This window comes from Oncorhynchus masou, chromosome 11, assembly GCF_036934945.1.
Source record: "Oncorhynchus masou masou isolate Uvic2021 chromosome 11, UVic_Omas_1.1, whole genome shotgun sequence".
Classification (NCBI taxonomy): domain Eukaryota; kingdom Metazoa; phylum Chordata; class Actinopteri; order Salmoniformes; family Salmonidae; genus Oncorhynchus; species Oncorhynchus masou.
The window spans coordinates 36,505,739-36,520,061 of record NC_088222.1 but is presented as its reverse complement, the minus strand read 5'-3'; the positions used below and the strand labels follow the sequence as shown (position 1 = coordinate 36,520,061).

At 42.4% G+C, this 14,323-nt stretch overlaps 1 protein-coding gene across 2 annotated transcripts in view; it reads left to right on the top strand.

The window, feature by feature from the left end:
* LOC135548621 (polypeptide N-acetylgalactosaminyltransferase 10-like) overlaps positions 1-13,516 on the top strand; it is a 136,845-nt gene extending 123,329 nt beyond the window's left edge. Inside the window, exons 8-12 of one of the 2 annotated variants that reach the window (XM_064978419.1) lie at positions 3,219-3,326; positions 7,942-8,163; positions 8,544-8,660; positions 9,754-9,903; positions 10,285-13,516. In XM_064978419.1, the coding sequence (XP_064834491.1) occupies positions 3,219-3,326; positions 7,942-8,163; positions 8,544-8,660; positions 9,754-9,903; positions 10,285-10,449 (762 nt within the window). In that variant the 3' untranslated portion in view covers positions 10,450-13,516. The remainder of the gene's footprint in view (positions 1-3,218; positions 3,327-7,941; positions 8,164-8,543; positions 8,661-9,753; positions 9,904-10,284) is intronic. The other variant, XM_064978420.1, reaches the window with a different exon arrangement.
* Positions 13,517-14,323: the final 807 nt, after the last annotated feature.

Sequence of the window (14,323 nt, the reverse complement as noted above, 5' to 3'; positions counted from 1 at the left end):
TCTAATCCGCAGCCCTCCTCTTCCCCTTTGGAGCTAAAGTGTTTTGGAAAGCTCATCAAAACAATTTAATAGTGGTTTTAAAGCAAGGCTCTTGCAGACTCACTTATATTCAGCTCAGTGGTACTGCCAGTCTAAGTAAAGTCTGCCGAAAGTCAGTGGCCCTCCTCTGCTTGGCCAAAATACTGCATTAAAACATGAAACCCTGGGTAAAGTTTGGAGAGGGTGCAGCTCAACCCATCCTCTCATCCTTCCTCTCGTCAAATGAAAGGTTGATTCGCCATCTAGTCTCTTGACAGATCCCAAGCCTGGTCTGGGAATAGGACGGAGACCAAAATGTTAAAAGCGGCCCAGAATTCACTCAGATCATTCTGTAGCCTTTTACCGATGTAATGCTGTGACTCCACTGTTGGAATGCAGACAGAAACTGATATAAAAGGATAATAATACCATGGCAGAGACAAGAGAATATTCTCTTTGTTGCTGTCAGATGATACTTTGGTAATATAGCCAATGAAAAGACATGCATTTGTCCTGGCCGACTTGCACTGATTTTGCTGATAAACACTTTGTTGGGGGAAAATGTACCTGCGACGATTATGATATGTTGTCTCCCCTAGCTATAAGTATTATCTTAATGTAAATGTAACCACAAACATTAATAAACTCTAAATAGCACTTTACATTTGCCAAAAACCCACCCCTCAGTTGACAAATGCATATGTTAGGCCCCACTGTGGGGAGAGAGAAAAAGGTTATGGAGTGCTGCTTTGGTAACTGTCATTGGCTGTAGTGTGTTGTAGGTTCTCTATTGTAGACTGCCCACCCTGCTCCGTACCACAGTGGTTTTAGAGGTCGTCAAGAGGGGGAAGGATTAGCAGCGCTGCACACTAATCCACAGAATGCACTCTGCAAGAACTTTTGATCCCACTTTCTCATTAAATTATATATGTTTTTAGAGAAGACATAACATGCCAGTGGAGTGTGGTGGTCAGGGAGGGCACAGGGTTCAAAGGTCAGGCAAAGTGACCCTGCCTTGGATGCTGAAGTGATAGGAGTTAGATGAAGTTACCCCTAACTTCTGTTGTAGGGTCAGAAATGTTGTATTCCCCGACTGCAGGGATCATCAACTAGATTCAGCCGATGGTCAGAGGGCCGAAGCATAATTACAAATCATTTGTAGACTGCAAATTGACCTCAAGAAGCCCAAACAGATGTAACATTTGAATAAAACATAATCACTTCAAACCTTGCTTACTATACGAACACAAATACCCTAAAACTTAAATTAACCGCAGTCTCAAATAGCCTCCTGTCCCTTTTTAATAGCTGGGCAGTGGCACACATTTCAGCAAATAAGTGCCCGATTCAAATAGACGCCGTGTCTAAAATGAAATGTTGGCGAGGTTACCATGCATTGTTAACAAGGGTTAATGTTTGATTTGTTACATGAAATTATTCAGTAATGACTCAAAAACATTATGGCAATCATCTGTTTTTATCGGCAGGAAGAAACTGCTAGCATCTTAGAACTGCTAGCTTAACTAGCAAGCACAAAAACAGTTAGCTTTGTGAGTACAGACCAGACTATGTGAGAGGAGCGGAGTGTGCCCAATTTGACTGGAGTGCGGATTGAGTTTCCAAAAGTCTGGAGCGTAGGCCTTCTCGCCCGCTCTGATAGCGGTAGCGCACACTTCACGGTTTGTTTCTATTTATGGAATCATGTAGTAACCAAACAAATCAAAATCTATTTTATATTTGAGATTCTTCAAAGTAGCCAAACGTTGCCTTGATGACAGCTTTGCACATTGTGTGTGTGTGTGCCTCCTTCCATGCCTCTACAGCCTGGCAACACAAGTTGTTGAAGTATATTTCATGCTCGGTTGGCCTCCGAGAACGCCAAGGCTTGCCAGCCCCAGCCGCTATTAAACATTCATAAGGCAGAAGCCCATCTATCGATGAATCTTATGCTGCGTTCATAACCAAGTGGGAAGGTGGTAATTACCAGTTGTAAATACCAGTTGGATGTGTTCACATGCTTTGAACTTGTTGAGAAACTAAAAGTACAGTAATCATGCTTATAAACAAATGAGTGATAAAAAAACAACATTTTAATCGATTGCTTTCTATAAATAATGTTTTGTTACATTTTACTGCTGAAAATGCTATTATCAAGGGCATGTCCTTAGTAAGTGACGTTAGAGGTCAACATGTAGGAAAATCTGAGTAATTACCAGTTGGAGGGGCGTTCAAGTGGATTTTTCCCAGTCGTACACTACTGGTCAAAAGTTTTAGAATACCTACTCATTCAAGGTTTTTTTTTTTTTTACAATTTTCTACATTGTAGAATAATAGTGAAGACATCAAAACTATGAAATAACACCATATGGATCATGTAGTAACCAAAAAAGTGTGGAACAAATCAAAATATATTTTGCCTTGACAGCTTTGCATGCTCTTGGCATACTCTCAACCAGCTTCACCTGGAATGATTTTCCAACAACATTGAATGAGTTCCCACATGCTGAGCAATTGTTGGCTACTTTTCCTTCACTCTGCCATCCGGCCAAATAGAGCCATCTTCTGTATCCCTCCCACCCCCCGACCTTCCATGTCACAACACAACTGATTTTCTCAAATGCATTAAGAGGAAAGAAATTCCACAAATTACCTTTTAGAAGGCACACCTGTTAATTTAATTGCATTCCAGGTGACTACCTCCTGAGACTGTGACATTTCAGTCCTAAGTTCGGCATCATGTAGTCTTATAGTTTTACTGTACATATCTCTTACATTTTCAGACTTGTCAGGTTTTACTTCAGTCTTAGCCAGGACTGCTCTAAATATGTCCTAATTGATGTGTTGGTCCAAAGAACCCCAGGCGGCATTTGTAATAGTCTCACTCTCTTGTCAGTATGGTGGTGATTTCACTGTATAGCTAATCGTACCTCCTGCCTCCCTCCCTCCCTGCTACCTTTATCTATCTTCCCTTCAATCCCTCCCTCTGGAGCCACTCTCTCTTTTCTCCCTCCCTGCTTGCCTAGTACCTGTCAGCCTCATGTCCTCACACTGTTCACAGCTACACACCAAGGGCAGACACAGGAGACACACAAACTAGCACAGCAGTGATGCCATGATCCCCACACAGCTGTCTGTGTTAAGCGCCTCTCTCTTTCTACCCTCTCCTCACTCGCTTGCTCTCTCTTTCTCTTCCCCCTCAGGTGTGGATGTGTGGTGGGCGTATGGAGGACATCCCATGCTCCAGGGTGGGTCACATCTACAGGAAGTATGTTCCCTACAAGGTCCCCGGCGGGGTCAGCCTGGCCAGAGTGAGTGTTGGACTGGTTCCTAGACCCACCTTTTCCTCTCGCTTCTCCTCTTCATAAGGAATCTACAAAGATAAAAATGCCACAGAATGTGGAACATATGTTGCTGAATTTGTTGTCTAAAGCGTCTAGTGAAGAGCGCATTCATCTCTGCTGAGTTTCTCTGCAATAGTTGGACACCTTTATATTGCAGCCACAAACCCACCCACTCTCGTCACACCCATCAGAAATGCTGTGGAGTGTTTGAAGTGAATGTTGATTGTGTTCCACAGTCAGGCCCGCAAGTGGGAATGAACGAGTGAGAAACTCCTCTTTTCTATCTGGTGGTGAATTGATTTAACCTAATGCACCTGCCTCGCCTGGCGCTGTGTTTTAACAACGTAAGCGTTCAGAAAAAAGAGACTTAACAAATGCCTTTGTTTTTTCCCCCCTGCTTTTCTTCCAAGGTTTCTTTGTCCTTGTGATACGGCCCCCTATTGGTTTTGTCCCCAAATTACACAAAGCTAGATAACTGACCTTGATGAGGAATACGCTGTAAAGACACTTTCACCTTTCTGGCACAGGCGTTCCTCTAGCGACCCACCTTGACAACATCCGGTGACATTGCAGTGCGCAAAATTCAAATTACAGAAATATTTAACATTCATGAAAATACAAGTGTCATACTTCAAAATAAAGCTTAACTTCTTGTTAATCCAGCCGCTGTGTCAGATTTCAAAAAAGCTTTACGGCGAAAGCACACCATGCGGTTATCTGAGGACAGCGCCCCGCATGCAAAAGCATGAAAAACATTTTTCAACCAGGCAGGTGCACCACGAAAGTCGGAAATAGCAATATAATAAATGCCTTACCTTTGAAGATCCTATGTTGACACTCCAAAAGGTCCCGGCTATATCACAAATGGTCCTTTTGTTCGGTAAAGTCCTTCTTTATATCTCCAAATACTCCGGTTTCACTCCTTCAAAATGTTTACAAAATGAATCCCAAATGTTACCAATAAACTTCTCCAAGTCAAACAACGTTTATAATCAAACCTCAGGTACCCTAATACGTAAATAAACAATAACATTTAAGACTGAGAATCGTTATTGTCTTTACTGGAGATAAACCACAAAGAATGCGCTCTCATCCACGTGTATGAAAACACTTCAGCCAAAATGGGAGCCACTTAGAAAAACTTCAAATTCTAGTTCATTTTTCTAAAAACAAGCCTGAAACGCTTTCTAAAGACTGTTGACATCTAGTGGAAGCCCTAGGAACTGCAATCTGGGAGGATTTTGACTGGATTGGAAATTCAGCCATTGGAAACAGTGGTAAGCTGAATTTTGTTTTTTTGATGGTGTATCCTCTGGGTTTGCCTGCCATATCAGTTCTGTTATACTCACAGACATTATTTTAACAGTTTTTTAGAAACGTTAGTGTTTTCTATCCAAGTCTACCAATTATATGCATATCCTAGCTTCTGGGCCTGAGTAACAGGCAGTTACTTTGGACACGCTTTTCATCCGTTCGTCAAAATACTGCCCCCTAGCCCAAAGAGGTTATTAAACAGGTACGGAATCTTTAGATTTGAAAATAAGTTCTATGCTTTTGTTTTTCTTGTGGTCACGTAGTGTATGTCGACACCTGCTCGTCGAATGTCTCATTAAAAAAATCATAGGCATTAATATGGAGTTGGTCCTCTTTGCTCCTATTACTATTGCTCTTCTGGGAAGGCTTTTCACTAGACTTTGGAACATTGCTGCTGAGACTTGCTTCCATTCAGCCACAATAGCATTCGTGAAGTTGGACACGGATGTTGGGCGATTAGATCTGGCTCGCAGTCGGCGATCCAATGGGTTTGAGGTCAAGGCTCTGTGCAGGCCAGTGAAGTTTTTCCACACCAATCTCGAAATACAATTTCTGTATGGACCTCACTTTGTGCACGAGGGAATTGTCATGGTGAAACAGGAAAGGGCCTCCCCCAAACTGTTGCCACAAAGTTGGAAGCACAGAATCATCCAGAATGTCATTGTATGCTGTAGCGATATGATTTCCCTTCACTGGAACTAAGGGGCCTAGCCCAAACCATGAAAAACAGCCCCAGACCATTATTCCTCATCCACCAAACTTTACAGTTGGCACTATGCATTCGGGCAGGTAGCGTTCTCCTGGCATCCGCCAAACCCAGATTCTTTCGTTGGATTGCCAGATACTGAAGCGTGACTCATCACTCCAGAGAATGCATTTCCACTGCTCCAGAGTCCAATGGCAGCGAGCTATACACCACTCCAGCCGACGCTTGGCATTGCACATGGTGATCTTAGGCTTGTGGTGCAGCTGCTCGGAAATGGAAGCCCATTTCATGCAGCTCCGAACGAACAGTTCTTGTGCTGACGTTGCTTGCAGAGGCAGTTTGGATCTCGGTAGTGAGTGTTGCAACCGAAGACGCGTGATTTTTACGCACTTCAGCACTCGGCGATCCCATTCTGTGCAATTGTGTGGCCCACCACTTTGCGTCTGAGCCATTGTTGCTCCTTGACGTTTCCACTTCACAATAACAGCACTTACAGTTGACCGGGGCAGCTCTAGCAGGGAAGACATTTGACCAACTGACTTGTTGGAAAGGTAGCGTCCTATGACATTGAAAGTCACTGAGCTCTTCAGTGGAAGTCGAATCGCATTAATGTTTGTCTATGGCGATTGCATGGCTGTGTGCTCGATTTTATACACCTGTCAGCAACGAGTGTGGCGAAATGGCCAAATACACTAATTGGAAGGGGTGTCCACATACCTTTGTGTATATATAGTGCATTTCGACATTCTTTTGAAACCTTTGGAATGCAGCTGAAACGATCCATTATGTATGCTGATCCTTGCCCACACCATTGGCTTGGTCGAATGTGTAATTGAAAACTATTGGCCTATTTTTTTGGGGTTCATTTTTGTGTTTTGTTCCCCCACCAAGGGGGAATAGTCTCTCAGATGAGGAAGGCCTGTTCTGTCTGAGTGAGGAATGTTAATGACTGAGGAGTCGGGTCAATTGTTCATGTATTTCTTCAGAAAGGAGACGCAGCAACAAAGACATAAGCATAAGCACAAAAGGCCTCCAGTTAGAAATGGCCGCCAATGCAATAGTTCAAATACATGCATAATGTACATTCATATTGATTGATTTTCCATAACATGATGCCGAAAGAATGAAATCTGTGAATGATCGTGGGGTGAATATTGTACCTAAAATAGAAAGTGCCTATTAAGCACAGCTTTGTGTTTTAGCATCATTCTGATTTCCTTTTGTTCCTTTTTGAAGTGAGCTCAGAGAAAAGGGTGTAATTCAGAGTCACAGAGACATTAATTGCTGGCCTGCGGCGCCACTTCTTTTTTGTTTTGCTCCCCCAAAACTTGACTGCAGCTGCCTCTCCTAGACACCGCCATCCGCACCACCCCACAGTAGTTGGGACAATAAACCAAAAATGATCGACGCCTATCACTTGTCTCACACGTTTTTCTGATTATGTTCAGTGGCCTATACTAGAGAAATGTGAAGTTTTGAAATGAAATAAGTTTGCTAATATTGGTGATTTGTTAATGGGACAATTGATAGCTACAACCATCAAACTAGTAGTAGTAGTTTAAAGAATCATTTTAAACTGTGGTGCACATTAATGCTAGAAACTTATCATTCTATTTATCTCATCAATTCAGGCAATTTATCGCAAGATGTATTTTCTTCCACATCGCCCAACTCTACACCACAGGCACATCCCCTAAACCCTCCTCAACCTGTATTTGACTAAAATAAATGAGCTATTATACTGAACAATAGTGTGAAACGGAACATGTAAAGTGTGGGTCCCATGTTATAAAATAAAAGATCCCAGAAATTTTTCCTAAGTACAAAAAGCTTTATTCCCTAAAATGTTGTGTTAGTGAACATTTCTCCTTTGCCATGGTAATCCATCCACCTGACAGGTGTGGCATACCAAGAACCTGAATAAACAGCATGGGGACAATAGAAGGCCTCTCTAAAATGGTCCGTTTTATCACACAACACAATGCAACAGATGTCTCATGTTTTGTAGGAGCGTGCAATTGGAATGGCGACTGCAGGAATGTCCACCAGAGCTGTTGCCAGAGAATTGAATATGAATTTCTCTACCATAAGCCTCCAATGTCATTTTAGAGAATTTGGAAATACTTCCACACAGCCTCACAATGGCAAACCATGTGTAACCACGCCAGCCCAGGACCTCCACATCTGGCTTCTTCACCTGCTGGATTGTCTGAGACCAGCCACCCTAACAGCTGATGAAATTGAGGAGTATTTCTGTCTGTAACAAAGCCTTTTTGTGGGGAACAACTCATTCTGATTGGTTGGCCTATGCCCACCCATGGCTGCACCCCTGTCCAGTCATGTGAAATCCATAGAATTGAATGATTTCCTCATATGAACTGTAACTCGTTGAAATTGTTGCGTGTTGCGCTTATATTTTTGTTCAGTATATTATTGTTCAGCCATCTAGTAGTCAACAAGACCCCAGAAGACTTGCACCATGCATCCATCCATCCCTCTCCTACAGTCATTGTGGAGCAACACTCTTTTAACCCTTTCTCTTCCCCCTTGGTCCCTATACAGAACCTAAAGCGAGTGGCAGAGGTGTGGATGGATGAGTATGCTGAATATATCTACCAGCGAAGGCCAGAGTACAGGCACCTGTCAGCAGGAGACATGACTGTGCAGAAGGACTTGAGGAGCAGCCTCAACTGTAAGAGCTTCAAGTGGTTCATGACAGAGGTGGCCTGGGACCTGCCCAAGCACTACCCACCTGTGGAGCCCCCTGCTGCCGCCTGGGGAGAGGTACAAATTCATTTACTAGTTTCTTTAGAGAGAGAGACAAGGCTAGAAAGAGAAAAAGTTAGAAGATTGAGATAAGCACAAGCGAGACAGTAGATGGAGAGAAAGTAAGTAGGAGAGAGAGAAAGTTAGAAGAGAAAGAGAGACCGTGTCTGGCCTGTGACAGCCCGGTGTCACTTCATCACATCAGCTGTCAAAAGGCCAAGCTCCTGCCACATGTCATCTTCATTACTCATCACACTTTTTCACTAAAGAGGAGAACTGACAAATAGTGCTGAGAGATCCAGACAGAGCTCTAGTCAGTGGTTAATACACTGACGAGTATGGAATGATGACATTTGTCTTTCTCTGTTAACTGGTTTGTCTGCTTCTGTGTGTTCTAGTTGCGCAACGTAGGCAGTGGCATGTGCATGGAGAATAAACACTTTTCGTCTGGGTCGCCCATCCGCCTGGAGACATGTCTTAAGGGGCGGGGCGAGGCTGGGTGGAGCCATGGACAGGTGAGGAGCTTAGTACACACAACTAAATACAGACATCTGTCTGCTGTAACGTGCTAGTTTTCTCTAGTTTTGCATACACTAAACCTTAATTTTGTACTGTGTACAGACCGCTTTCTGCCTTCATAAGTACTACTGACACACACACACGTTATGTTTTTCTGTTCTCGTGGGGACATAAAATGTATTTCAGTAACCCTAAACTTAACCCTAATTCTATCTCTAAACCTAACCCCTATTCTTAAATTAGCCATCGTCCTCACAGAGACATGGGAAATGTCCCCACGGAGGCGAATGTTCCTAATTTTACTATCCTTGTGGGGACTTTTGTACATTTTAGGTCCCCACAAGGTTAGAAGAACCAACCCCCACACACACTCACTGGTGCACACACTCTCTCTCACTCAGACACACACGCACACACACACACGCACACACACACACGCACACACACACACGCACACACACACACACACACCTTCATTATCTCTTCTGTTCAAATGTAGTCCCATTTTTTTCCCCCTTGTCATCCCAAATAATTTTTAGAAGAGCTCATAACCGAATGTTGATGGATGGCCATATTTTCTCTTTGTTTTCTAAGTTGCCTGCTCTGGCTCTGTGCTTTGACAGTTTAATTACAGTAATTTAAAAGGCTGTTGTAGTTTAATCTCTGTCATGGTTGCAATTTGTATTCAATGCTGGGAAGACAAACTGCATCAGTGCAAATCAAAGAGCTCTTTCTGGCTACAGTCCAAGCCGGGGCTTTTTGAATGTTACAGCAGAGGAGCCTCTTCCAAACAACTATTTTGTTCCCTATGAGTGAACGTCCCGTGGCGGTGACCGATGTTGGAACTCCCAGGTCAGTTCTCTTCAACCCTAGTTCTGAAGACTCACAAGGTGTGCAGGCTTTTGTTCCAGCTTACTACTAACACATCTCAAAGACTTGATGAGTTAAATCAGGTGTTAGTACTGGGCTAGAAAAAATGCTGCCCTGTGGACTCCAGGATCAGGAGTGACACTGGCTCCAAGAGGCGAGCTGGAAGTGGGGGCCCCACTCCTGAGGTGTTCTGATCCAGGTTGTCTCTGCCCCCTCCAGGTGTTCACGTTTGGCTGGAGGGAGGACATCCGCGTGGGGGACCCCATGCACACTAAGAAGGTGTGCTTTGATGCCATCTCCCACAACAGCCCCGTCACCCTGTATGACTGCCACGGCATGAAGGGCAACCAGCTGTGGCGCTACAGGAAGGTAAGGTCTCTCTTTCTCACACCCACACACACAATCTTTTTCCAAGTATGAAAAGGCAAGTTTGTGAGTTGCTTATGGTGCACTTTTTTGCTCGAGCTGAGCAAGCTTCAAGATGTATTTTTGATCCTTTGTATTTCCTTCTCCTTTTGATGAAATGACACAGCTGCTACTCATTGATAAGGCAGTTTTCTAGACTCCTAGACTTTCACCTTTTAAGTTTGGTGTATCCTGTTAGAAACAAATGACTCCTAGTTTTCCATGCAGGCTAATAAATATGTGTTTTTAAAAGTACCTAATTTGGAAAATATTTTCAGTTAGATGCACTAATTAAATAATAATTGCAATCTCGCTCACCTCTTTTCTCTCCCTTCATCTCTGTAGGATAAAAGTTTATACCACCACATCAGTAACAGCTGTATCGACAGCAACCCCACAGAGAGAAAGGTGTTTATGAACATGTGTGACCCCAGTGTCCCCAGTCAGCAGTGGGTGTTTGAGAAAACCAACACCACAGTGCTGGAGACATTCAACAGCAGTAACAACTGAGACCAGTAGGGGTCAGCACTGAACCTGAATACCACTCACCCAGGGACTGTGTTGTTTTACTAAGACAGAAGTGGGCTGTTGTTTCTCTAAAAGGGTCTGGGGGAAAAGGGGGGGGTTAGCATTGGCAAGCCAGTCTAGACACATCAGTTATTGGGAGATGGAGAAAGTATGGCGCCTGAGAGGCTCGCTCTCTGTGGTGGCGGGGACTTCCTGCGTCAAGGGGATTAGGTCTGGCACGGCCATTCTGAGGTTTGCCGTCTCACTTACTTATTCACGCTCCGCTCTGCTTCTCCATGCATCTCCCAGGTGTCTCTGCCCATATGTCCATCTCCATCACCCTGCGTGAGTGCGCCTCTTACTCAGTCACTTTTTCCATTCTCCTGATTTGGAGCCACTGCTCTGACAGCCCCCCTGAGACTCTCGCTGAACCAAACCCAGACTGACACTTGGGTAAAGCCAGCCAGAAACAACCACTCTCTACGAAGCACCGTGTTGATTCTTGTTTTTGTTTTCTTGCTGTGCTCACTTGGCTAGCAGTTTCTCATTCTTGGTTTCCTCTTTATTGCGTTGATCAAAAGTGGAGTTGGGCAAACTGTCCAAATGTAGAGGGGAAAGAAAAGCCCCCCATCTTTTAAGAAGTACATTTTTGGATCTGAATGAATAATACTATAGTAGCAGCACTTTGTCTATTTGAAGAGCTGTGATTTGATGCCAATGAGGGATCTCTTCCAGGTGATATGTCAAGAGAGGGAACTGTAAGGGCTCTAACTATTATCCCTCTGGGATAATCCCAGGCAGTCTCTGGAACGACCTCATTACGAAAACACTCAACCGTGTGGCAGAAAAACATACTGAGGTCAGCAGCACCGAGACAGTAGAGAGACTTTGGTGGCTTCCCAAACTCATAAGGAGTGTCTCTAGACTGGTTTGCACAGGGGGAGGGGTTGGTGATGGGTATTATAGGTGTTTTAAATGCATTAAGCACTTGCAATGATAAACTTGAATGACAATCTTAGTGCCTTGCTGGATGAGAGAAAAAGTATACAGCCTGGTCTGACTTGGCATGGCCTGGTGCCCTATTTCAGTCCTCCATCTTCTCCACTGTCTCAGACTGACTGAGATAGTGGAGAGGCAGGCCATCTGAGGTGACACTGGCTCTTAACCATGGATGGGTTTCTGCAACACTTATGTATATGTAATGATAGTGAATAGTTGAAGAGACTAGCAAACAACTATGTGTTCTCCTGCCTTTAAAAGTGAACAGCTTCCCTGCAAAGACCCTCTATGTTTGTGACATGTCACCCATCATGCCATGTTGTTATCATCAAAACCCAGTTGGACGTGCAAGCATTCATTACTATTGATTTCCTTTGTTTAGGTTTTGTCGCGTTATTACTTTCTCAGCGTTTCATATTTTCTGTAAGTGTTTTGTCTTAGTTTAATGCAAAAGTTTTGACTTGGATGTTGTTCAGAAAGACTGCTTACATTGCCTGCTGTGTAGTTAAGTTTTGGTTCCCTCTTCTCCTCAGGAATAATTTCAAAGTAGAGTATGTAATATGTTTGACGCAAAAATCACACCCTTCCTTAATCTAACCATCTTCCTTACATTTTCGGAAATCGATATAAATCCAGTACACTAGTATGTGTTGTAGATTTTAACTGTTGGTCAGCAGTTTCAACTAAAAGTGTTTCTTCCATGCATTGTGGAGACAATTTGGAGAAGTTCTATAAGAGAAAATCTACGTGGCACATTGGTAAGAGATGCTGCACGATATGGCTTTGTTCAACTTTACTTATGAAGGGTCTTTATTGCAAAATCGTGTAATAATGTTGTATATGTCCCTTCTTATTAAACTGGAATGTAGGACTGGCTGGGGAATGCAAAATTGCTTACATTCCTTGGTTTCACTTTCTATAAATGTTCATAGTTTTACCCAGGCAAGTAAGCAGTGTGTATGGAAAGCCAAAGCTGTTCAAAATTGACAAATCTAAGTTAATACTTTTTTGAGGACATTGAACAAGTTTTTTTGTTTGTTATTTGGTTTTTTTATCCCTGTCTTTGAGTTTTGCGTGTTCTCCTTGCAATCCAAAATATAGAATGTCTGGCTATTCCAGCTAAATAGATTTCACAATTATGCTAACATAAGTATTATATCTTTGCTAGTTGATGATTATATCTGTGCTAGTTGAATTGTCCCTTCTCTTTTACACTAATATTATTAGTGAAGTAGCAAAATAACTTCACATGGTTTAAATTACTATAATTGAACTAAGGCTGGAATTCAATCAAACCGTCACTGCGGGGAGAAGAAATGAGACCATGTCCATTGAGGGAAACTTTAAAACCCCCATTTTTATTTATGCTTTTTCTCTTGTGATACATTGATCTATGTTCTCCTAAAATGCTCCACCAGTCAGTCCAGGACTGCAATGCCAGAATGGATCGATCGAAACATGTTTACTTTAAAGCATTGGTGTTTATGTAGTAATGCTATGTTTGTGTCTTGAGGGAGTAAACAGGGTTGTTGTACCTGTTGACGAATGATCATCTTGCAAAGGTGGTAAGACTCCCCCAAATCCATGGCAGTTTATTGAATACTTAGTAGGCTGTTTAGAAGAAGGATATTTGCAGTACATTGACCCTGTCCATTGCACATGTAAAGAGCATTTTATTTTGATTATGTTATGATTTATAACTTGGGTTGGAAGTCGTAAAAAAAAATGTAATTGTGGGTTTAAGCGACATTTTATACAGTGCAATTTTTTCATGATCTTGTGTTGGAATTAAATATTGAGGTAAAATGTGAAGACAATACTACTTTTTTTAAATAAAAGTTTGTAATGTTTAAGACCATTGTTGGTCATTCACACAATGCTATGTACATGTGTATGCAATTTTTATTTGTAGGGAAGTGTACATTTTGTATCATGAATATCCAATATTTTTTTCTACTGACATAATGACTGTAAAAGTGTATTTAGGTGTTTTAAAACACTGTGTACAACTAAACTGGAATTGTGTAATATTTTTTGCTGAAATTGTAAAATAAATGTTTCTATATTTGAATTATTTGTTGTATAGTAAACTGAGAGAATGCTGTTCTTGAATAACTTTGTAATTTTTATGTAGCAATAGTCAAATCCCATCTCAAATTTGAAGAAACAAGGACATGCAGATCATGGAAATAACATATTTTTATTTCCAATTTCACCAAGTAATTTAATAATACTTAAACAATTCCACCATATGTGGGCCATGGTTGGTTGTAGTTGGAACAACACAAAACATAACTGTAACAACAAACAAAACAAATACAGTTTTTAGTTGTTTAGTCGACCAGAGTTTAGACGAGCCACTGGCTAATTCCCATCCCAGGTCCTCTTCCAAGAGATCGAAAATACACATTGGAAATGCCACTGTCCTCATACTTCCTATTTCTCTTCAGAGAGTTGCCCTCTAGCTGGCAGCAGCCTGGGCTTCTTGAAGGGCTGGACTCCCTGCTCCTCTTACAGGTGACCATAGAGGTAAGGAAACTGGCAGACTCATCTGATGCTCTCTTTCTTTTTGAGGGTGAGACCACTGACTGAAAGCTTCCTGGGCAATTAGAAGTGGCCAATTCTGTGGCTGTCCTATGGCAGCCCCTTTGCCCTACTGTTCACAATGAAACAAATAAACACATGCTTTGTGAGCTGAAATTAAAGATCCAAGAAATGTTCCATACGCACAAAAAGCTAATTTCGCTCAAATTTTATGCACACATTTGGTTACATCCCTGTTAGTGAGCATTTCTCCTTTGCAGTGATTATCCATCCACCTGACAGGTATGGCATATCAAGAAGCTGATTGAACAGCATGATCATTACACAGATGCAC